This window comes from Heloderma suspectum, chromosome 4 (genome assembly GCF_057233095.1).
Source record: "Heloderma suspectum isolate Gila_16-S chromosome 4, 16-S_ref, whole genome shotgun sequence".
In the NCBI taxonomy this organism is placed as follows: Eukaryota; Metazoa; Chordata; class Lepidosauria; order Squamata; family Helodermatidae; genus Heloderma; species Heloderma suspectum.
In genome coordinates this window covers 282,606,307-282,630,127 of record NC_139461.1, presented here as the reverse complement: position 1 = coordinate 282,630,127, position 23,821 = coordinate 282,606,307, and the positions used below count along the sequence as shown (strand labels likewise).

Here is a 23,821-nt window from a genome sequence, read left to right as displayed (position 1 = left end):
TTTCATCTCACGGGCTTATTTCCAAGAAATTGCTTTAAGCAATGCTCCAGATTCTCTAGTTGTTTAGTGAACCGCCTGAGTTGCTGTTTCTCAGGTTCACAGCATAAGCTGGAGTGCCTAAGCCATGAGGTAAAGCACAGGTGGGCAAAAGGTAGATCTCCAGATACTTTAGTCTCCAGTTCCCAGAAGCCCCTGCCAGTCTTTCCAGCAGTCAGGAAAGCTGGGAGTTGAAGTTCAGAACACCTGGAGATGTACTTCCTGCCCACCCCTGCAGTGAAGGAGCTTACACTATTTATGTAGCAGAGAAGCTATGAACTTCCTCACACCATGAAGGGGATGCAAATATTGGGTTGATTTAAGATGTACTGGCAAGTGAAAGCACATCTCAGAGCAGCATCTTCCCAGGCGGCTCTTGGTTACCTGCTTACAAAACACTTCCATAGTGCACGGGGGTGTGGGGAGGTAATGGCAGGAGACAAGAGGCCTCAGAACCCAGCTTATTGGCATGCATCACCATGCAATTCTTGGCCACTGCCACCCAAGGTATGAGAAACTGGATGCAACTGCATGGAATATGGCTTTTAAGGTAGGCTTGCATTATAGAAGCCAAATGCAAAGGAAGACAGGACTCCTGCACATTTAATAGTTGTGCCACACTAGCTCCACCTGCTGGGATTCCCTCTTCTATGTGAAGCAGAAGCCCTGTCCTCCTATGCATTTGAACTCCCTAGTTGCTTGACACTGAACCAAATTCATGTGGTGATTTGGTAAAGGACAAAAACAAACCAAAAAGACTCCAGTGATCTCTGGTAACAGCCTTCAGGCATATTTAATATTGCTTTCAGGCAGCACAGCTTTATTAGTCCAAGTCTGCCAGAGAGAGAGAGAGAGACTGACTATTGCCTTTTAAAACAGGCTACAACATAACATCTCATTTTCACATTACCCGTCTCCAGCACTAGCTCATAGAAAGTGTAAACATTGTCAATATACTTTTTTTTTTTTTAAATATGAACACAAAGGGAGGATACCTCTTTATTGCCAACAATTAGTTCCAAGAGGGATGCTCTATTATGCAGAATTGGACAGAGCTTAGTTTATGCACAAATATAAACACTGGTTAAGGTTGCATGATTGGTGATGGCATTGGCATCTCATTATTGATATGGAGCAAGGCTGACATCTAGTGGCCATATAAGTTACTTGATTTCAATATTTATCCATTTAATAGAAAGTCTAAATTTTGCTTCATTTATTCTACAGGATTCACGGTCCTATAAATTAAGCTGCCTTAAACATTTCTTTCTTTCTGTGTTTAGAACGATGCTAATTATGTTATCCTATTTGCACCCATAATTAGAGAAAATGTGTACCTCAAGACAACACCTCATTTAGCTGATGACTACTATGCTTCCCAAACATAGTTAGATTTCTAGAGAAGAGCCAAATACTAGGAACAGAGAGAGAAGAAATTGGGAGTTTCAATGACTATGCCTTTCCATACTTTACAATATCTTGCAGGACCTGGAAGCATTCTAAACCATCAGAAAATACAGCCAAGATGGCTCCAAATGCAGAGGGTTTCTGGTTTCCCTCTGAACTGATTGTAGAATTTTGCAACACACCGTCCTGAACATTTTTAGCCAGTTAATCCAAACTACCCATTCACTAAGCTTATGCCCTATACAAGCTGGTATAATTCCCTAGTCTTGCTGTTTGTCTTCGTGGTCTTCTAGTTTTAGAGTTAACGTTAAATTATTGACCGTGAAAAACAGAATGGCTGGCTGTGATGCAAAGTGTCTTTATTACAAGCACAGAGAGCAACTGCTTCTAAGATGGAGTGTGACCAAGGGCAGATACCAAAGCCCTTTGTTCATTAGAGCCCACTGTTATCAAGTGTACATCATTTCTGCCATGTGGGACATTTTCTTAGGGATATACAGGAAATATTCCATGTACCCCGAAAGGTCTTCAATAGTCACATCATCTACATGAACTCTGGCTTGCTCAGAGCAAGACCTGAGAGAGTTGGAGGGAGTTCTTGATGGCACAAGTTGGGAGCTGTCCTGCGCATGCGCTGTCCTCTCAGTTGCAGACAGGGGAGAGTTTTGTAGGCCAGAAAACATGTACGCTTCCATGTCCTGCCATCTCTTACATTGGCAAGCCTTGTCTACACATGCACACAATTTCCCTTTATTTTGCTCAGACACAGATTGGAAATTAGAAAAACCTGTGGCCTTTAGAAGTGTTTTAGGAAGAAGAACAGCGGCAGGGCCATTTTCAGGCGTGTTCTTCGGCATTTCAACCATGGATGGCCCAGAATGCTTGGTCCCCGTTTGCTTCTCGCCAACATCATCGAGAGGTTTATTCCCCCGTTCCTTCTTAGAGAATCCTTTGTAGCTTGGCACATCCAGGCCACAGCTGCTTTCAGAAGTGTCTGTTGGGTTCTTGTGTATTGGTTGGCTACAGGAAGGCATTCTGGCCGTGCAGTGGATGAACTTGGGAGGGTGGAGGACTGGAGATTTTGACCTCCGGCAGCGCTGGGTTCTCACTGTTCCTCTCAAAGGTTTCCTCAAACACCTAGGAGGTGAACATGCAAGAAGTCAGTAATTAAATCTGCACAGAGCTATAGATGCCCATTGAGGGCACAATCCTATGCATCTTTAGACAGAAAAAAGTCCTACAACTCCCAGCATTCTCCAGCCAGCATGCCTAGGATTGCACCCTTAGTGACTCTATACTGTGATTCAGAGCGAAAGGACAGTGTTTAAACAAGACTGATTTTTCAAAAGAGCCCCCAATGCTGGGAAGAACTTTTCTTGCCATGTACTACAACACAATAATACAGAAGAACTGCTCAGACAGCAACTATGAGATTACATTCACACTACTGTGAACCAAAATGTCTTGCTGTTTCTATTTACGCAGCTGTCAAGAGAGTAACACAAGATAGCGATCCCCTTTAATGAACACATTCCAACACCCCAGCCTGGTCCATTCAAGAGGGTTTGTGCTATTATAAGTGTGTACAGCACAGAACACTTTGAATTAGTGAGGAACAGTTCTGGTGCCTAACAATTGTCTTCATTCATAGTCTATGACTTATGCCAATTTAAAAAGTGAGGCAGGGTTTTTTGGAGTGGAAAATGAAGTATAGAGCAGGGAAGGGCAACCTCTGGCCCACACTGGGGCCCAATCCAGCCCATGGACAGTTGAGCCCCCTCAGCATGCCCTGTCCCCTGTCTGCCCCACCCCCAGGGCAAGTGACGTAAAGGGGAATCTTTTTTTTATCTCCAATTGGAGATGAGCTGGGGATTCCCCTGCACCACTTTCCGCACCACCGATGCCCATATCGAGACATGAGCAGCATGGGAAGAAGGAGCTCGCAGGAGCCGGCCCCAGCAAGTCCTGTCCGAGTCCCTTCCCGGGACACAAGATGGAGCAGCCCCACTTGGGTGGGGCTGACAGGAGCCAGCTCTACAAGTGCCATATGAGCCCCTTCCCACGCTGCTCACATCCCAAGCAGGGTGCAAGCAGTGTGGAAACAAGCAGCCACAATTAGCCAGGACTTGCAGGAGCTGGGTCCTGCAAGCCCCAGCCGAGTCCCTTTCTCCTTTCAGAGAGAGGCATGGAGCTCTATGCCTCTCTACGCACAGGTAATTTTTTTAAGTAGGCAGGACAGTGGTAGATGATGTGACGGGAGGGGGTGGGGCTTTGGGTGAGGCCCCACCCCTTTGACACCATCACTCTGCCAGCCTGATCTGGCGCGCGGGGGGGGCAGGGCGGTAATCTGGCCCCCGGACCAAACACAGCTATCTTCTCTTGGTGTAGAACAACTGCTTATAAAGGAACCAGGAATCTGTTTCCGATTTAAGAAAATCTCAAAGTACTTTCGTTAGAAGAACCAGACTAGCAAACACAAACGGCAATAATTGCTGCAAACTGAGATCCATGAAAATGTGTGAGCATTCAGACCGTACGTGGTGAATGAAATGCGCCCAACCCGTCTGCACATTTAACTCGATGTCGACCACAACACAATCTGTACCCCCACACAACTGAAGTACATAGATCACATAAAACATGCCTACACACACTGGGCTCTTTGTTTGTAGATTCCCCCACCACACCCCCACAAAAAAGCCCCTAATGTTATGTCAAACACCTAAAAGGCAGTATGGGAGTGAGCTGGGTTGGAATGATCACAACGCCACACTGCATCATTGAGATGTCTAGGCTGTCCTGGGATACAATAGGCAACATACCTACGTGCCCTCACAGTCCTAATACACTACATAAGACTTAAGTTGTGTCATACTCTTCTGAAGGAGGGCTGCCAAGCTCCAACACTGAATACTTTTAGACACCAAGTAAAAATTTGGTTTTTAACAGGTGCCTTTTGTGTGGGCAGAGGGCAGTCCTGCCCCTGCACCCACTGTTAATGCACTGGGGTTGTTTCTCTCCCCACATCCTCATTTTTATCAGTTGCTTTTTCTAGTTTACATGGTTGTTAGTCTGCTATTTTATGCTGTTATTTCTGTTTTAAAATGGGTTTGATGTTGTTGTAAGCTGCTCTGGTTTCTTCTGAAGAGCAGGTAAATACACAGTGTTGGATCCAGACTTAGTTACATCACGTTCGCATTTATTTCAATGGGAACCAAGTCTGACTAACTTAGCATGAATACGACTCTTTTTACATTATTCTTTGCAATAAACCTAAATTTCAGCATGTCCAACTTAAATAATTTGCATATCTCATATTTATGCTGGGGTCCTACAACTCCACTCCCAATCCTTGTTAAAGAGCAGTGCTCTGCTCTGGATAGAAATAAGATTCCCTTTAACAGCACCTCCTCTTTCCTTTTGCCAACAGAAAGGTAAAGGCCAGTTATTTTATAATAAGAGAAAGGCTGGGGATCATCTGAAAAGCAAGACAGAGACAGTTTGCTTTGCCAAGAGGCATGCCTCAGCTGGAGTGGTCAAGTGTAGGGATGTCAGAGAAATCTGCTGCAGATTCAAATGAGGCCGGATTCTTCGGAATCCAGCCTCAGGAATCTGCAGCGGATCGGGACCATCTACCTCTGCTCCAGGAGGACTGGAGGCAGAACAGCACTCAGCTGCTTCTTCCAGCCAGAGCTGTTCACCTCCTCCCTGTCCCTGCCAATCGCCTTTAAAAAAAATGTCTTTTTTTTTTATGGCCATCGGGGGGCGGGATGTGCCAATAGACTGATACGCAAATAGAGTCATGAATCTTGTGTATAAGTCTATGTGTCCATAGGCTTATACGCAACATTCACCGCTCTACTTTGCATATAAGTCTATGGGCACATCCCCCTCATGGCCATTTTTTTTTTTTAAGACTTTTTTTTTTTTTAAGGCAATCAGCAGGGACAGGGAGGAGGCGAATGGGTCTGGCTGCAGGAGGGAAGGTAAGTGCCCCCAAGCCAGTTTCCCCCCGCCTCTGGAATCCGAGCAGAGCGGAACTGCTCTGGAGGATTCCGGGGCGGAGGAACGGATCACCTCCCCCCCCACATGGATTCCCCACCAGAACAGACAGTGGGGAATCCGTACACCCCTAGTCAAGTGTGCTGTTATTTAGGAAGTACATAAAATCCCTCCTGGATCAGACCTCTATGACATCTCGCCCGCCCCCTTAGTCCTTTTTTATGCTCCATTCTCTTGATCATTTTAAGGAGCTCCAGGGGACCAGCGTGTTTGGCAGAACACTCCAGTATTTCCACATTTGAAGTAGTTCCATTAATCAGAAACAATTTATCTTACCAATGCCAGCTCTCTTTAGATGCACACACAGTCTTCACTTTGGTTTCATCTGTAGTTCTTACAAATGCTCTCTGAGGTGTCCCCTCATTCATAGGAAGAGAAGCAGTGGATCTAAAACAAGAAAAATGCATGCAGTCATCATTTGAAGGGGTGAGAAAAGTAATGTTGGTACAGATTGGGGTGAGGTTATAAACCAGAGGTGCAAAACCTCAGGCCTGAGAGCCAAATCTGGCCCTCCAGGGTGCCTCAGGGGGCCATGCCCCTTCCCCTGCCTCACCCCCCTTCCCCCTGATCACTGATCAAGTGATGGTTCCCAGCTTTTGTGCAGTTTTTTCTCCATTCTAAAAGGTTGAAATGTCTCTCCTAAGGCTTAGTTACTGGCAGCTGAAGTAAGTGGACCTTGTTTTTTGGAAATAGAATTTGGTCCTTGAGCTGAAAGAGGTTCAAGATCCCTGCTATAAACTCTCAGCTTACCAAGACCTATTTAGCGTAATTCAAAGTAAGACTGCCTTTGAAATGGATTGCACTGATTCTTCAAAGGGCCAAAATGTGGAACAAATCAGATCTCTCAACATACCCGTTGGGGGCGGGGGGGAGGGTTGTTTTACCAAAGAGCAACTATGGGTTACTCCAAATTTGATTAGAGTAGTGGTGAGTGGTGCTAGGGGAGAGTGAGCTTGACCTCTCCCACCGGTGCCATTTCCCTGGTCACAACTCATCCTCCCAAAGCTGCTTAACAGTACAATATAAAAATAGGAAACGATGTTGCCTAAAATTGGGGCTTTGGGTTTTCCCAGATGGAAAAAAACCAAATTTTTACCAGAGTGACACAGCTAGTCTGGTAAATATCATGCCAATACTGCAGTGGTTTTCAAGTTCTCTTTAAGGAACTCTTTCCAGATAGATTCATCTGTCAAGGAATCACTGCATACTATACAGGATTCAGGGAAATTTTCTACATGGCATACAGCATTGATCAGGTCTGCTGGGCCTCACTGTTGTCCTGCATGAACAGAGGATCTGTCCTAAAACTCATCCAGCACTGCTGCTGCACTTCAAGATGACAACTGCTGATCTCACTGAAGAACCCCTTCTAAGCTCCCCAGGGATTTAATAAACAGTTCGCGCAGTTGTTTACAAAGGGAAGCAAGAGAGATCATGGGGCAGAGAAGCAAATACATAACTCTAAAAAAAAAAAATCTAATTACTTGGCAGACTGCAACGCTACACTGCATCATAAATTCCTTCAAAACTCATTGTCTCGTGTACAATGATGCCTCAGCCCAGCCTTCCTGCTTCAGCCTGATTTGTCATGCTTCCTCCATAGATTCCACTATTTGTTACCCTTTGGCCACATTATATTCTATTTCTGTGAGTCATCTAAACATTACATAGAAACCAGGGGAGAAAGATCTTTTTTCAAAAGTTGGGGAAACCTAAACCAGGGCAATTATAATAAATCTGGAGTTTCATTCTCCCATGAAAGTTTGGTTTGTGTTTGTAAGTCCTAAAAATTGTAAATTCTAAAAATTGTTCAGACCACTTTAGAATGAGGGACAAGTGGAGCACACATACTGTACTCATCAGCTCTTTTAAACCATAATCTTTAGGTAAGATACAATGTCCTATGAGTTTTCCCTTAGTGCGGGGGGGGGGGGGGCAAACATGTACCCCACGTGAGGCCCCCACCGCCACCTCCTACAGAGCAGCTCCTGCGTTGCCAAATTCAGCAGCAGTGTGTCAGGGGAGACGGAATTGCCAGTTTTAACACTATGGAGCACTAAGAAGGGGTCAAATTTAGCTTACTCACAAGCTACATTATACACTTTTAGCCCTCTGTTGTGATTTATCATCAAATTTTGTCAGCAAACTGCGGATTCCCACCCCCGCACACCTCAGAGTGCAGCCTGTGGGGGGGTAGAATGGGCCCCAGTCCCTACATAGTTGCCCACCCCTGCCGTAGTGAGAAGTATAGACTCTTATTCATGGAAAACACACATCACATATTCATTCACAAAATAGAGAAATACAAGTCAGAAGATGTCTTACTGTATGAAGGCCAATCCCCTCCTCCAGTGATGGATGGACGCATTACAGATTAAAAACTGGCTATATTACCACCAGCAACAACACTACGCAATGTGCCCACTATGTGGATGAAATTATCAGTTCACCTGCCCTGTGCATTTTCTAGGGAATGTGAATTGACCACTGTCAAGCAGGACACTAAACAAGCCAGTGATCTGATCCAACAAGGTTGCTCTTATGGAGCAGAGCCACAACCCAAGATCAAACACATGTTGAGTCAACTGATAGCTGTCAGTGACCCATGGTCAATCTAGGAAGATATAAAGTCAGCAAAGTTGAAGTACTGTATTAAAACATGACTCATTTGAAGTATGCTGCCCACTGCTTAACTGTAAAAAGTGATTAAACCGATATCAGTTTTTAGAGCCCAACAAGCAGGCCTCTAAAAGTGTTCAATAGGGCCTCTCCTGCAGATCTTAGGAACCAGACAGGTTCATAGAAAGACAAGGGGCCCCTTAGATAGCCAGGCCCTAAGCTGTTTAGGACTTTAAAGGTTAAAACCAAGACCTTGAATTGAGCATGGAAAACAACTGGTAACCAATGCATTTATTTCAATAAACGGATGATATGATCTTGATACTGTGCACCAATTAGCAGTCTAGCTACCACATTTTGCACTAACTGAAGTTTCCAGATGTAGCTCTATGTAAAGCTACCTTTGAAGAGCATTGCAATAATCTAAATGTAATGGAACCAAGACATGGATAATTGTTGCCAGGTTAGACTGACTTGGAAAAGGTCACAGCTAGGCACTAAAATTACTTGTGCAAATGCACCCCATGTCACCACCAACATCTGGTAATCCAAGGACAACACAGGATCAGGAAGCACTCCCAAGCTATATTTTAAGGGGAGCGCAACCCCTTCAGGTTCAATTCAAAGCCTGACTTTCTACCCACCAACAGCACCTCCATCTTGACTGGATTTAATCTCAGTTTGTTCACCCTCATCTAGTCCATTAGTGAGCCCAGGCAATGTTCAAAGATATCAACTGCTTCCTTGGTATTAGGTGACAAAGAGCAACAGAACTGGGTGTCAGCACCTCACTCCAAAGCTCCAGATTACCATTCCCTGTGGCTTCATACAGATATTAAACATAGGGGACAAGATAGATCCCTGTGGAACACCACAGGCCATGATGTTGAATAGTACATCACCTTTTGAACATGACGCAACAGAAAGGACTGGAACCCCTACAATACAGTGCTCCCCTGGTCCAGCCTCACCAGGTAGTCCAGTAGGACTCCATGGCTGATAGTCAAAAGTTGGTGACAGGTCCAGGAGAAGTAACACGGCTGCTCTCTCCCCATCCAGTTCCCAGCATAGGTCATTCCCAGAAGTGACCAAAGCAGTCTCAGTCCCATATCCTGGCCAAACGCCCAACTGAAATGGGTCTAGATAATCAGTATCATCCAAAGCATCTGGAGTTGCAAGGCCCCTCAGCCAAAAATTTTATATATAAGATTGGCTTATATCTAACTCTACAGGGTCACAGGAAGGTTTCTTTTATAATGTTCTTACTACTGCCTTCTTTAAACAAAAAGGAACCACCCCCTCCCACAAAGAGGCATTAATTAACCATGACAACAGTCCCGTCCTGGCTGATTTAATCATCCAGGAGTGACAAGAGTCATATAAACCGTTGGTAGCTCTCGCTGCTCCACATCCTTGAGATCCACAAGCTGAAAGGAATCCAACACAACTGGACAAGCAGTTGCTAAAGTTGCATCAATCTGACATGCTCGAATACTGGAATCTAGAACAAGGTGGATCCCAGCAACTTTATTTGCAAAGAATGAAGCAAGTTGTTCACAGTGAGGTACCAACTGCTTTGGCTCCCCAACACCCACTGCCCGAATCCTGGCAAAGTACAGAAAAGCATTGCCCATCTATTCTGTACAGATGCACCATGGCAGAGAAGGAAGCTCTCTTCACTGCCCTCATCATCACAGAGTAGGTCTCCAACTGGACTCCAGCCCTCAGCTCCTGATGAACCAAGGACACTGGTCACATATATCCAATTTCTCTCCACAACCATGACAAAGTTAATTACAAAGCCAATGTGTTCCATATTCCATATTGTGCAGCACAAGCACAATTCTGTTCTTAATATTTAATAACATTGCCACTTACCCTTCTGAGTCAACTCGTAGCTTTTTGAAAGCTGCCTGGAGATTTTCCTCAATCTCCAACATGGTCAGAGAACAATCCACTGCTCTCTCTGGAGGCTAAAAAGAGAAAAATGCATTGAGAATAAAATGTAGGCAACTAATTCTCTACAGAAAGTCATACCAGATTTGACTAATGAAAATTAACTAGGAACCAAGTTATTATCAGGGCAGTAGCAAGACTTTATAAGAACATAGCTATTCAGGGCAGTATCGAAAGCTGCCGCTGTGCCTCCACTGTTTCTGCTGCATTAACAGGACCCACCACTAGTGCAATGGAAAGGTATGGCTTTCTAGAGTAACCCTCCAAACAAGCCAAAATTCTAGTTGCTGGAAAAGGTCAGTGGAGTTCCCTTCTGCAAACTCCACTGACCTGTCCCATTCTAGAAACTAGCATTTCTGCTTGTTTCGTTGCACTGGTGGCGGGTCCTGCTGGTGCACAGGCAGTATTGGATTCTGTCCTCAGTATGCAGTCTTCCTTAAAATGGTAACTTCCTCTTCTCTAGCAAGAATGTTATCAGGTGGATTACGAGCTAGAAAAGTAGTAACAACTGCATTAGCAAACAATTTAGGTCCTTCTGGTTGCTGTGCTAGAGTGGACTAAGCTTACATCCTACAACAACCTTCCCTACCCTGGTGTTCTCCAGATGTTTTGGACCAACTCTCTTCAGTCCCAGCCAGTGTGGCCAATGGTCAGGGATGATGGGACTTGCAGTTTTTGACTACAACTGTTGATGTTTTCATCTGGAGGGCACCAGATTGGGGGAGGCCGTCTTATGGGCTCTCTCATGCATTAATTGTACAGCAGCTTCACGATTACTAGGTTCTTACAGGGAAGGCAATGCTATGTAGAAATTAACATAGTATAATCCTACTTATGTTTAATTTGTTCATAGCTATCCAGACATGCCTTCCATTCTGGAAGTTTGTACTGTATAAAGTAAAGCATAAAAGGCTCAATTACACAAACCCTTCTGAAGCTGTAGAAAAAACCATAATCCCTAAAAGAGCCATTATGCTATAGAACAGCCTTCCCCAACCTGGTGCCCTCTAGATGTTGCTGAACTTCAACTCCTAGCAGCTGCAACCAGCATGGCCAAAGGTCAGCAATGCTGGGAGCCACAGTCCAAAACATCTGGAGGGTACCAGATTGGGGAAGGCAGCCATAGACCTATGCATATTTACTTGGGAGTCCCAAATACAACATCACATCTCAGTGAAAATGTGAGGGATCAGGTGATCTTGTACAGCTGTATTGTTCTACTGACAGAAAGGCCACCACTGTCCTTACGGGTTTTCCCATGCATGTTTATTTATTTATTTATTTATTTATTATTAAATTTATTAATCGCCCATCTGGCTGGACACCCAGCCACTCTGGGCGATGTACAACATACAATAAAAACAGTTTAAAACAATAAAATTCTACAAAAAAAAATGTCTGAAGAACAGTTTTTTTAAAAAATAGTATTTTAAGGTTTCACCACTTACTTACATAAAACTGTAAACTAGAATATACAGTATAAATTCCCTTTCATGGTTTTGATTACCTTAAGTATCCTTGGTGTTTTCTACTAATCCTAGCACTTATTTATGAGGTTTTGCAGACTTAAGATCAAACTACATGCAAGAGATCCATTATAAGCTCTCCCAATGATCCAGTCTGGACATAATACTAAGCCAGGAGTGCAGAATCTCTTTCTGCTCAAGGGCCAAATTCCATTTTGCTGACGCTTTTGGGGGGTCTCATTCCCGTGATGGGCAGAGCCAAACGCAAAGGGGGAAAGGCAAAAGATGTGGGGCCAAAATACCAAGTATACCAACAATACTAGCATATTTTAGCTTAAAGTTCTTACCACCGGTAAGTAAGTCTTAGGAGAAGCATTTCAACCTTTTAGAATGGGGAAAAACTGCACCAAAGCTGGGGAACCACCAAATGGTCAGTGGATGGAAAAGGGGGATGCAGCCAGGGGACAGGGCTGACTGGGGAAACCCAGAGAGCCAAAGTGGGATCCCAGGAGGGCCAGATTCGACCCTCAGGCCAGAGGTTCTACAGCACCGTGCTAAGCCATAGTTGGCTGGAGATGATGGGAGTTGTGATTCAACACATCTGGAGAGTATCAAGCTATGGAAGACTATGCTAAATGAATGAGCCTGCTCAAGTTTTCACCTCTCCAACACATACAGAGGATACCAAAAGCATCTACTTCCTGGTTTGTCCTTATGCCTAAATGGGAAACTACAGTTAGTTTCAACTGTAGTTTATTGGAAGAAGAAGCCAGAATCAGAAACCGTTACTTGATCTTGGCTTGTTTCAGTAAGCCATAGTTTAAACTAAAGACTTCTAACCATTTTCTTTTTAGAAAAAATATTTCTTTAAAAGGTAAACTTTGTGGAGGCTAGGAGACACCTCTGCCATCTTTTTTTTTCTTTATGTATAGCTCCTGGCAATGTTATGCAGTCATATAATGCCATTTCCAGGGGCAATAGCGGACCCATTTTGAAAATGCATTAGCAGGAGTCACACCACCTACCATCTCAGAGATGCTTTTACCTTTAAAAAGAATAAAGAAAATGTAAAAGCACTCAGACCACTTCATATTACTGCAAGCTTAAACTCTTTATTACTTCAAAAAGATGGGGTCAGTTCACCCATCACTAGTTTGTACCTCTTTCTCCCTGTGCCATTTCCCCTAATTTAAATTCCCTCCTCAAAAAGTTGCTATTAGCCACAAAGGGGAATAAAGACAAACCAAATCCCTCCCCACAGCTGCTTTTAATCAAAGACGGACATTGGGATCTCCCATATCATGTGTAGTGTATGGGCCTGAAGTCCACACTTCTTGCAACAACCAAACCCTGTGCATATTTACTATGACACAACTCCTGCTAAATTGAAAGGAACTTACTTCAAACCAAGCATGCATGATATTGTAGCCAAGATTACTCAGGTTGAAATGATTGGAATCCAATTATCTTGTAGTGATTTATTTGTATCCTGCCTTTCCAGCAAGAAAATGATGCTCAAGGCCCCATTTAACTGTTATGTTCAGATTCCTCTCCAGTTTGTCAATACTTTTCCAAACAACTGGTGAATACTACTTTAGAAACACTAGCAAAAGCCATAAGAGACTAGTTTCCCTGACATGTGAGTTTCTATGTGGAGGAAACTTTAGTCACAGTACAGTCCCAGAACATGTTGAGTGCCTCAGTGAGAACTTGGGCTTTAACGTCCAGTAAAAAATAACCAAAGTATGACCACTTTACATAGTTACAAGAAAGTCCCATTGAAACATAGCATCTTATATCGAGAACTTATGTGTGGTTACTTTTATATGAGTAGCCACACATAATAACTCAATACAAAGAAACTAAATACAAGGCAGTTAAACACAGTATAAACAAAGTGACAAATGCCATTTTGTGCTCAATTAGTCATTATAGATGTCAGTAACTTTTCTATGTAGAATACACAAAAAAGCTATTAACATTATTAAAGTGAACATTAGATTGACACGACTAATACATATATTTTCCAAAAAGAAAAAATGATGTTTAACAAGCCTGTAGTGCTCAAACTGGCCAAAAAAAAAAAATGAAAGCAGCAGAACAATACTGCCCCCAAAATGCTCACTTGGACACAACTCCCTCCCTGCTCCACTCAGCTGATGTTAGTTTGCTCTGAAATGATTTAATTCAGGCATGTTTTCTGCTTGCTTGCTAGTTAGATGTCATTATGACACATCTAGAAGGATGGATGTGTCATAATGTGTTTGATGCATGTATTATGTGTTGAATCAGGCAACAAGAATGACAGAAAAGGAAGTGATTACTACAAGACTACTTCCTGCAGTGCTCACCTGCCAAATGAGCAGAAGGTATGTGCAAACCTGCCCACTGTCTTTACAAAAAATGAAGTCCTGGATCTACTATTCTGAGACAGGAGGCAAGCGCTCACTTTCTAATTCTCACAAGGCAAATATACAAACAAAAGAGAAACTGCTTATATACTTCACACAATCCAAGTAAGTATTGACATTTTAATTCTACTTTATGAAGCACCTAAAAAATTAGGTACAGCGTAATTGTCGAAAAGACAAACTTTCCCTGATGGCCCCCCAATTTTAAAAGGACAAAACGGTAGATGAAGGGAAGAGAGAAATTAGAGGTTAAAGGCTCAGCAGAATGGTCCAGTGAGGCACTGTGAACAAGCAACTGCAATATTAGGAAGACAGTAAAGCCTCTTTGCCAGCAATGGCTATGGGGAGAATTGCGCTTTAGAGCCAATCTACATTACAACTTTAAACTGGTTTCAAACCGGTTTATCTAAAGGGATCCTGCAGTTTCATGAGGGTACTGAGAATTCTTTGCTAGAGACCCCTGTCCCCTGCCCAAGCAGCCCCTCTTCCTAGAGCTACAATGCCCAGAATTCCTGTATTTGGTAGCTGTAATCACTAAAAATAGGTTTGAAACCAGTTTAAAGTTGTAATGTAGATTGCCCCTCACATCTGTAAGAAGCTTTGTCCTGATCCTGCAAACCTCCAAGGTTTTATAGCAACCTTGGACTTTCACTGCTGTCAGTGTCAGGGCACTGGGTTTTGAGGGTGCATCGGGTGCCTCCTGAGTAGGGGAGGCTGGCTAAGAGGTTTGGTCCTGATCCTGCAAACCCCCAAGGTTTTATGACCACATCCCCTTTTGCTGCACACAGGATTTTCGCTGCTTGGTGAGCGATCACGCTGGGTTCACACAAAACAGGAAAATATGGTTAGAGACTTCCTGGTTTGTTTACTCACACCATGAAGGGAGGAGCAAAGGGGCTGCATGCATGGCCAAAAGGCTCGTACTTATCTCAGCTTAATAAGTCAAAATATCATTTAAACTGCACCACTGTTTCCACTTCTGAAAAGTAGGGAAATGGCAATAGAAAAGTCTGTAGTTTATGGGGATAAAAAATGTGATCAAAAGCAAGACTAGTAATAGTCTGCTTCTACTGGACTGGAGAAGCATGTTACATATAACATTTAGAAGTCTTATTCACCTGCAATGTTTTTCCCTATAAGGATAAAATATCTGTGCTGAGGAAAAATCCATACACCAGGCTTAACAATAGAGCCTTGTTTCGATACTACACAACATTCATGATGGCACACACTTTTCCCTTAGAAGAAATGATCCACCTATACAAGTGTAAACATATTTACACAAGCCATACTAATTCTGCTGCGAGATATCCAAACCAAAATGTATTTTATTTTAATTATTGTAAACTTCCCTGAGATCAATTGATTAAGGACAATATAAACCACTATCTCAAGGGATCTCTTTTTGCCAAAAAATTTTTTTTAAATATCATACCCTCTCACATTACTTTGCCCTGGTTCTCATGCCACAGCATTTGTTATGTTAAAGAACTGTGGTTAGTAGTAACTATAGTTTATTGAAACAAGTGAAAATCATTAATCATAGTTTGAAGCCAACTTGTTAAATATGCTTTATTAAAACAGTAACTATAAGCATTCACATATAATGCTATGCCATGGTTTATATTAACCATGGCTTGTTGCTTTAGCCATGAATTGTCTTGCAGATGAGCAAACAAACCATGGCTCATTTTCCTTATTTCTAGTTTTTTTCTCCCAGCCATTTTGCTATCCTTCAGAGCAGCTTCATTTTCAGGCTGTTCTTGGTCATGCCTCTGTTTTAGGGTCGACTGCAGCACAAACAAGCAAGGGTTAAACCAGAATTCTGGGTTCAGATATCACAACAACCAATGGTTTAAACAAGCCAGTCTTTGTAAGCCAACAACAAACCATCACTTTTATTTACGGTTTGTAGCTGGTTAATAAACTATGGTTTGTTTGCGAGGACGGGTTCGGACACAGCTACGTCAGATTTCAACAAACCACACCATGGCTTAGTATTATATGTGAACCAAGCCATAGTTTGTCCAGGATCAGATACAAGAAACCAGTTAGGCGCAAAAATGGAAGCAAATGGTTCCAATCTCCTTGCAACCCTGTTGGAGAAGGGGCATGCACAAACCTGAAGCCCATGTATGTAACACTAAAGTATAGTTTAGCATTATGTACTAATACATTCATTGCATCAAATCATGGTTCACATTAACCACAGTTTAGAGCTCAAACCAGTTTGAGCTTCCAAATGTAACAAGTAACTAGGGCTTATAGCTGCTTGTCTGTTTTCATTTCCATTATTCAACCTGGTTCTATAGCACAGAGACCACAAAGCAATGGATTTTTTTCGTCAATTCAAACATCTAGCCAACCCATAGTTGTTGTTCTTGTTGTTCAGTCGTTAAGTCGTGTCCGACTCATCGTGACCCCATGGACCTTAGCACGCCAGGCCTTCCTGTCTTCCGCTCTCTCCCGGAGTGTGCTCAAGTTCATATTCATTGCATGGGTGATGCTATCTAGCCATCTCATCCTCTGCTGTCCCCTTCTCCTTTTGCCTTCAGTCTTTCCCAGCATCAGAGTCCTTTCCAGTGAGTTTTCTCTTCGCATTAGGTGGCCAAAAGATTTGAGCTTCAGCATCTGTCCTTCCAATGAGCAGTCAGGGTTGATTTCCTTTAGGATTGACTGATTTGACCTCCTTGCAGTCCAGGCGACTCGTAAGAGTCTACTCCAGCACCACAGTTCGAAAGCATCAGTTCTTCGGCGCTCAGCCTTCCTTATAGTCCAGCTCTCACAGCCATATTGTTGCTACTGGGAAAACCATAGCTTTGATTATATGAACCTTTGTCGGCAAGGTGATGTCTCTGCTTCTTACTATGCTGTCTAGGTTTGCCATAGCTTTCCTCCCAAGGAGCAAGTGTCTTTTAATTTCATGGCTACAGTCACCGTCTGCGGTGATCTTGGAGCCCAAGAAAATAAAATCTGTCACTGCTTCCATTTCTTCCCCTTCTATATGCCAGGAAGTGATGGGGCCAGATGCCATGATCTTAGTTTTTTTAATGTTGAGTTTCAAACCAGCTTTTGCACTCTCCTCTTTCACCCTCAACAAGAGGCTCTTGAGATCCTCTTCACTTTCTGCCATTAGGGTGGTATCGTCTGCATATCAAAGGTTGTTGATAACTCCCCCAGCAATCTTAATTCTGACCTCTGATTCATCCAACCTGGCGTTTCTCATGATGTACTCTGCATATAAATTAAATAAGCAGGGTGACAATATACAGCCTTGTCATACTCCTTTCCCAATTTTGAACCAATCGGTTGTTCCATCTCTGGTTCTTACTGTTGCTTCTTGACCCTCATACAGGTTTCTCAGGAGACAGGTAAGGTGGTCTGGTACTCCCATCACTTTCAGAATTTGCCACAGTTTGTTGTGATCCACACAATCAAAGGCTTTAGTGTAGTCAATGAAGCAGAAATAGACGTTTTTGTGGAATTCTCTTGCTTTCTCCATGATCCAGCGAATGTTGGCAATTTGATCTCTAGTTCCTCTGCCTCTTCAAAACCCAGCTTGTACTTCCAGTAGTTCTCGGTTCACATGCTGCTGAAGCCTAGCTTGTAGGATTTTGAGCATCACCTTGCTGGCATGTGAAATGAGCGCAATTGTGCGGTAGTTTGAACACTCTTTGGCGTTGCCCTTCTTTGGAACTGGAATGTAAACTGACCTTTTCCAGTCTTGTGGCCACTGTTGAGTGTTCCAAATTTGTTGGCATATTGAGTGCAGCACTTCAACAGCATCATCTTTTAGGATCTTAAATAGCTCAACTGGAATACTGTCATCTCCGCTAGCTTTGTTGTTACTAATGCTTCCTAAGGCCCACTTGACTTCACTCTCGAGGATGTCCAGCTCAAGTTCAGTGACCGCACTATCGTGGCTATCAGGGACATTCAGATCTTTCCTGTATAGTTCTTCTGTGTATTCTTTCCACCTCTCCTTAATCTCAACTGCTTCTGTTAGGTCCCTGCCTTCTTTGCCCGTTATCATGCCCGTCTTTGCACAAAATGTTCCCTTGAGATCTCCGATTTTCTTGAAAAGATCTCTAGTATTTCCCATTCTATTGTTTTCCTCCATTTCTTAGCATTGTTCATTTAAGAAGGCTTCTTGTCTCTCCTTGCTATTCTCTGGAACTCTGCATTCAGTTGGATATATCTTCCCCTTTCTCCCTTGCTTTTCGCTTCCCTTCTTTCGTGAGCCACTTGTAAAGCCTCATCAGACAGCCACTCGGCTTTCTTGCATTTCTTTTTCTTCGGGATAGATTGAGTTGCTGCCTCCTGAACAATGTTACGGACCTCTGTCCATAGTTCCTCAGGCACTCTGTCTATCAGGTCTAATCCCTGAAATCTATTCCTCACCTCCACTGTGTATTCATATGGGGTATGATTTAGGTCATACCTGAATGGTTTAGTGGTTTTCCCTACATTCTTCAATTTAAGCCAAAATTTTGCAAGAAGCAGCTCATGATCTGAGCCACAGTCAGCTCCAGGTCTTGTTTTTACTGACTGTATGGAGCTTCTCCATCTTTGGCTGCAAAGGACGTAATCAATCTGATTTCAATATTGACCTTCTGGTGATGTCCATGTGTAGAGTCGACTCTTGTGCTGTTGGAAAAGAGTGTTTGCTATGATCAGCGTGTTCTCTTGGCAAAACTCTATTAGCCTTTGTCCTGCTTCATTTTGTACACCAAGGCCATGCCTGCCTGTTCTCCCAGTGATTTCCTGACTTCCTACTTTAGCATTCCAATCCCCTGTGATGAAGAGGACATCTTTTTTTGGTGTTAGTTCTAGAAGGTGTTGTAGGTCTTCATAGAACCGATCAACCTCAGCTTCTTCGGCATCAGTGGTTGGAGCGTAGACTTGAATTACTGTGATGTTGAATGGTTTGCCTTGGATTCGTACTGAGATCATTCTATCATTTTTGAAATTGAACCCCAGTACTGCTTTTCCCACCCTTTTGTTGACTATGAGTGCTACTCCATTTCTTCTAAGGGATTCGTGCCCGCAGTAGTAGATATAATGGTCACCTGAATTAAATTCGCCCATGCTTGTCCATTTTAGTTTGCTGATTCCCAAGATGTCAATGTTCAATCCTGCCATCTCATGTTTGACCACCTCCAGCTTACCTCGATTCATTGATTTTACATTCCAGGTTCCTAAACAGTATTGTTCTTTACAGCATCGGATTTTTTCACCACCAGACACATCCACAGCTGAGTGTCCTTTCGGGCTTGGCCCAGCCGCTTCACTCTTTCTGGCGCTACTTGGAAATTCCCTCTGCTCTTCGCCAGTAGTATATTGGACACCTTCCTACCTGAGGGGCTCATCTTCCGGCGTCATATCTTTTAGCCTTGTGATACGTTCCATGGGGTTTTCTTGGCAAGAATACTGGAGTGGGTTGCCTTTTCTTTCTCCAATAGACCACATCTTGTCAGAACTCTCTGCCATGACCTGTCCTGCACGGCATAGCTTATGGCTTCACTGAGTTACGCAAGCCCCTTCACCACAACAAGGCAGTGATCCATGAAGGGGAAGCCATAGTTAAGCTTCCTTAATCATGTTTTTGTGCGAGATCTGAATGAGTTAAGAACCTGTTCACCCTTTGAGCTTGTAGCAGCAGTGATTTTTAGTCAACCCATAACAGGCTGAACCGCTTGTGTGTGAATGCAGTACAGTACAACTGGGTGCCAAAAGGTTATCTGGGCAGAGGATGTGGTGGCCAGCACATACAAAACAGCTGTCTGTGATTCTTAACTGAAACCCACAGCTACTACATCCTCAGGTCATATGAATACAGCTTAACTACAGGTTTAGTATGTAAAACCTGAATATATCCACCACTTTGGCAGTTCAAGATAAGGGAGTAATTTTGATAGGGTCAAATACTAAGGAATTTTGGGTGGTACTCCTGCATTCAAGAACCTACCACCACCTGCTGTAACAGAACAGGTGAAGAGTTTCAGTTGTTTATGGTAAAGCTCCAAATCCTGTATTTTATTTTCCTGTTTTATTATTCTAAAGTTTTATTGCTGCCTCTATTATTTATTTTCACAAGCTGCCCTATAAATATTTATCTGGAAAGGCAGTATACTAATCTTTTTTAAAAATGCAAAATCCAATCCCTTCCAATGCATTTGCAGCACTGAAGGCAGTCAACAGTTTAAAAATCCACCAGAAATTAAACAAAATCAGCTGTTCTGACAGATACATTCAAAAGAGAGAACTAATCTAAAATCAGGGGCATCAGCCACATAAGAATACTGATTCCAGCAGGCCAAATGCCTGCTGGAACAAAAGTCTTAGCCAGGTAACAGCAAACGAGAGGGGGAAGCCAAAACTGACCTTCTCAGAGTTCCACAACTAGATGCAAAACCAGAAAGCCAGGCAGTCCTACTCAGGCCCAGCACACAAACACACACACTCATACCCAGCTAAAGCTCAGGTGCCTCAATAAGTCATAAAAGACAAAGACCACAGTTTTAATGGGGACAACCAAGTGCAGCCCCAACTCAGCATTTAACACCCCCTCCTTTTACGTTTGCTCCAAATGCTTGTAGTAGGAAAAGAGCATGCAATTCAAGTTGGCTTAGAGTAGCTGCATTAGTCTGTTACAACACACCACCACCACCACCACCACCACCTTTTGCAGCTAAACCCCAGGAAAGCTAATTCCACAATACACTTGTTAACTCTCATGGTGCCACAAGACTCAGCACTTTTAAGTGACAAGTTGGTCCCACAGAAGGTCTCAGCTCACTGTCCCTGTCCTGTGGGAGACCAATACAGCTGCAGAAGTACTCACAATGCACCCTTCCTCAACCTGGTGCCCTGCAGATGTGTTGGACTGCAACTTCCATCATTCTCAACCAGCACGGCCAACACATCAGGAGGGCACCAGGCTGGGGAAGGCCGCCATAAGGTTTCCACCCCATTATCATCATGCCCATGCCTTAACAGCAGGGATGGGCAACTGGCGCCCTCCAGATGTTTCGGATTACCACTGCCATAAGCCAGCACGGCCAGCGGTAAGGGAAGGTGGCTGTTCTAGTTCAAAACATCTGGAGGGCGCCCGGGTGCCCACCCCTGCTTTAGAGCAACTTCGTGGGTGGAAGGAACTCAGCAGATGAACCCTTACCCGGCATGCCGACAGGGTGACGAGGGACGCTTCACCGGTGGAGTTCCTGCCTGCCATGCACAGTTAGTAAAGCCCTGGTCCCGGAAGAAAAAACGAGGGGCGGGCAGAGCAAACCAAGGCGGCCGAAGAGCAACAGGCCCCGTGGGAGGCGCGGCACTTCCGGAAGCGCTCGTAGGAAGAGCGCCAGGAGAGTGACGCCTGACGCGGTGACTCAGCAGAAGCCAGCCGCCCTTGGCGGGAAGAACGCGGCGCCGCCCAGCCGCCCGCCCGCTCCCTGGGGAGAGGCGGAAGGCGCGGACGACGGGGGCCGCAGAGGCCCATACTTACTCAGCTTGGCGGAGAGACGGAGACAGCCACTCCCACCCAGAAGAAAACTTCAGCCGCCTCGCTCTCCCCGTCAGGCTTATGAGTGGCGACGGGCGAGTGACCCGGATGTACGAGCGACTTCTTTTAAGGGCCACTGAGGGCGCTAGAGCACAAGCTCAAATCTGACGGGGAGGCTCTTATACGCATGCGCCTAGCACGGCCTCCTTGATTATACAAGCGAAAGCCCTAGAATACCCAAGAGGCACGGGATGCAAACGCGGGACTAGTCCTCGGCTCCGGAGCGCATGCGCGCGTTGCCGTCACTTCCTGTTGTTTCTTTTTGTTCACTTCCGGCGCTGGCTGTCTTGACGGATCGGGTGAGTGGTGCAGTTTGTGGCGTGAGGGGGGAGAAGCAGGCTTTTCTTTCCTCGGACATGGCTGGAACTTGAGAGAAGGGAGGCTGTGGGATGGCTGTTTTCGTTGGGGTATCTAGGGAGCTCGATTATCTCCCTCACTCGCCTCAAGGCAGAGGTGCCGAGGGTGGGTCAGGATCAGGCCTCGTCCCTACACCTTCAGCTGTTCCTCTTCTGCCGCTTGGTGCATCAGCTCTTCGTGTGAACGTGGTTCTTGGCTGCTACGTAGGCCTGTTCTCTAATCGTGTCTCTGGTTTAAAGCAAATGGGGCGGCCGGAGGAGCACACAGATTCCTTGTTTTGGAACTAACTCTCTTGCCACGATATCCTGTGATTAGAACTTCTGGAAGTTTTATTAAATTGCCTGTCAGGTATATAGCTTCCCAAAGCAGTCTACAAAATCTTATAGAACAATGTTGCATCAGTGAAAACGTATATTGTCAAAAGTGGCTTGGCTTGACAAGTGAGAAAAACGTTTATTTTCTGGTGCTGATTTGCTGAGGACTAAGGAGGGGCTACTCACTGTACCAAAGCAACCAAATCCTAAACTTGCTTCCATGTGCGAAGAGGTGGTTAAGATGGGTGAAATAGGTGGCCCAGCTCCATCATATAAAATAATTTTGGAGCAATGTAACTCAAGCATTAAGTAAGAGTGTGTCTTTTCTGGCCAAGGCTATAATCTAATAAAAAAATCTACACATTTTGCAGTAGTCCCATAAAAGTGAGTACGACTGTTGGTTTAATTACTTAAATAACTCTTTTCGTAAGAGGCTTTTTGCAAAGCAGACCATACCACTGGAGTAAAACTGAGGAAATCGTCTGTGTGATTGAGCACAAGTTCTTTGGTTTAAGGAACTTGTAATTTGCTCACTGAGTCAGTGGTGGGTCTGCTGTCCAGAATAGAGTACATGCAAGGGAGTGGAATTACCTCATTTATGGAGAATACTGACCTTAGAAGAAATAGTTGAAAAGCCAGGTGACATGGCAAATATAAGTATAGTCTTTAAAGTCCCCGCCCCCCAGCTAACATCTTTATTATGACATGTTATAGTCTTATTCTGCCAGGTGTTCATTAAGATTTGCATAAATTCTCAGATGACAGTCTGACTTAACTGGTCCTGTAAAGATTTACACAAAACCTAATTGTTACTTTTGTAATTGTTTTCTTAACATAAATATGATTTCAGGTTGTGTGTCCTGAGGTGCAAAACTCAAAAGACTTCCTTCTGTGACAGATCTTGAACATTAGTATTTCTCTGAGCTTCTGCATACGGTCCTAAAGTAATCCCTTTAAGTCCATTATAAGCCCTGTGTCAATCATGTTTCTCAGTTTGCTGCAAACTGGACAGAGTAATCACTCATTACATATTCATAAGTAATTATGGTTGTGAATTTCACATTCCTGGCTTTATAATAAACTTCTTAACTTACTTTTACTAGAAGTACTACATTTAACATATATTTAGGACCAGGTAGTTGCTTGGAGTACAGCATGCAGGTATGGCACAATCTTTACCCAGGGGGCATAGAATCAAATAAGTTGGATAGGGCAAAGCTGAAGTAAGATGACAGGGTTTGATAAACCTTGTCATTAATTAATCTTCATCCGTTTCCTCTAGTTTATTCAGCGGAGCCTACTTTTGTAGATGAAAGTGCTCCATAATTTGAGGGGTGTATATTGTCAATCACTTCACAAAGCTAAACACTGATTCAGATATACTTGTTTGTGGGCTCATTACTGTGAAAACTAGTTGCAGAAGCATTGTGTGGGTGTCATTTTGCTTGGGTATATTTCAGTGTGCTTTCTTGGAGCCTCCTGATCAAGTGAGCTTTGTTCTCTCTCATGCCTCTAATATGACATAAGCAGGCTCTGAATCCCGTGATGTCTCCACTGCTGCCCTGTATGGGAGTCATGTGATGAAAATAAACATATGAATACACCCTGTGTGTATTTTAGGCTTAGCTATGA

The 23,821-nt window shown here is 43.8% G+C and overlaps 2 protein-coding genes across 7 annotated transcripts in view; one reads left to right on the top strand and one right to left on the bottom strand.

The window, feature by feature from the left end:
* LOC146348798 (oxidative stress-responsive serine-rich protein 1-like) overlaps positions 1–23,821 on the top strand; it is a 34,338-nt gene that overhangs the window by 3,916 nt on the left and 6,601 nt on the right. For 2 of the 5 annotated variants that reach the window (XM_084854017.1, XM_084854018.1), the window contains exon 1: positions 21,770–21,817. The gene's annotated coding sequence lies outside the window, so the exon portion shown is untranslated. Of the gene's footprint in view, positions 1–13,838; positions 13,916–21,769; positions 22,224–23,821 lie in introns of those variants that run through there. The other 3 variants (XM_084854020.1, XM_084854019.1, XM_084854021.1) reach the window with 2 other exon arrangements.
* LOC146348799 (oxidative stress-responsive serine-rich protein 1-like) lies at positions 806–22,041 on the bottom strand. Of its 2 annotated transcripts, none has more exons than XM_084854015.1 (4): positions 21,462–22,041; positions 10,003–10,097; positions 5,782–5,892; positions 806–2,580 (listed from the first exon to the last, which is right to left on the bottom strand). In XM_084854015.1, exons 2-4 carry the CDS (start codon positions 10,062–10,064, stop codon positions 1,893–1,895), a joined length of 861 nt encoding a protein of 286 aa, XP_084710141.1. In that variant the 5' UTR covers positions 10,065–10,097; positions 21,462–22,041; the 3' UTR covers positions 806–1,892. The 2 variants fall into 2 exon arrangements, with proteins under 2 accessions (XP_084710141.1, XP_084710140.1); XM_084854014.1 differs by lacking the exon at positions 21,462–22,041 and adding an exon at positions 21,135–21,284.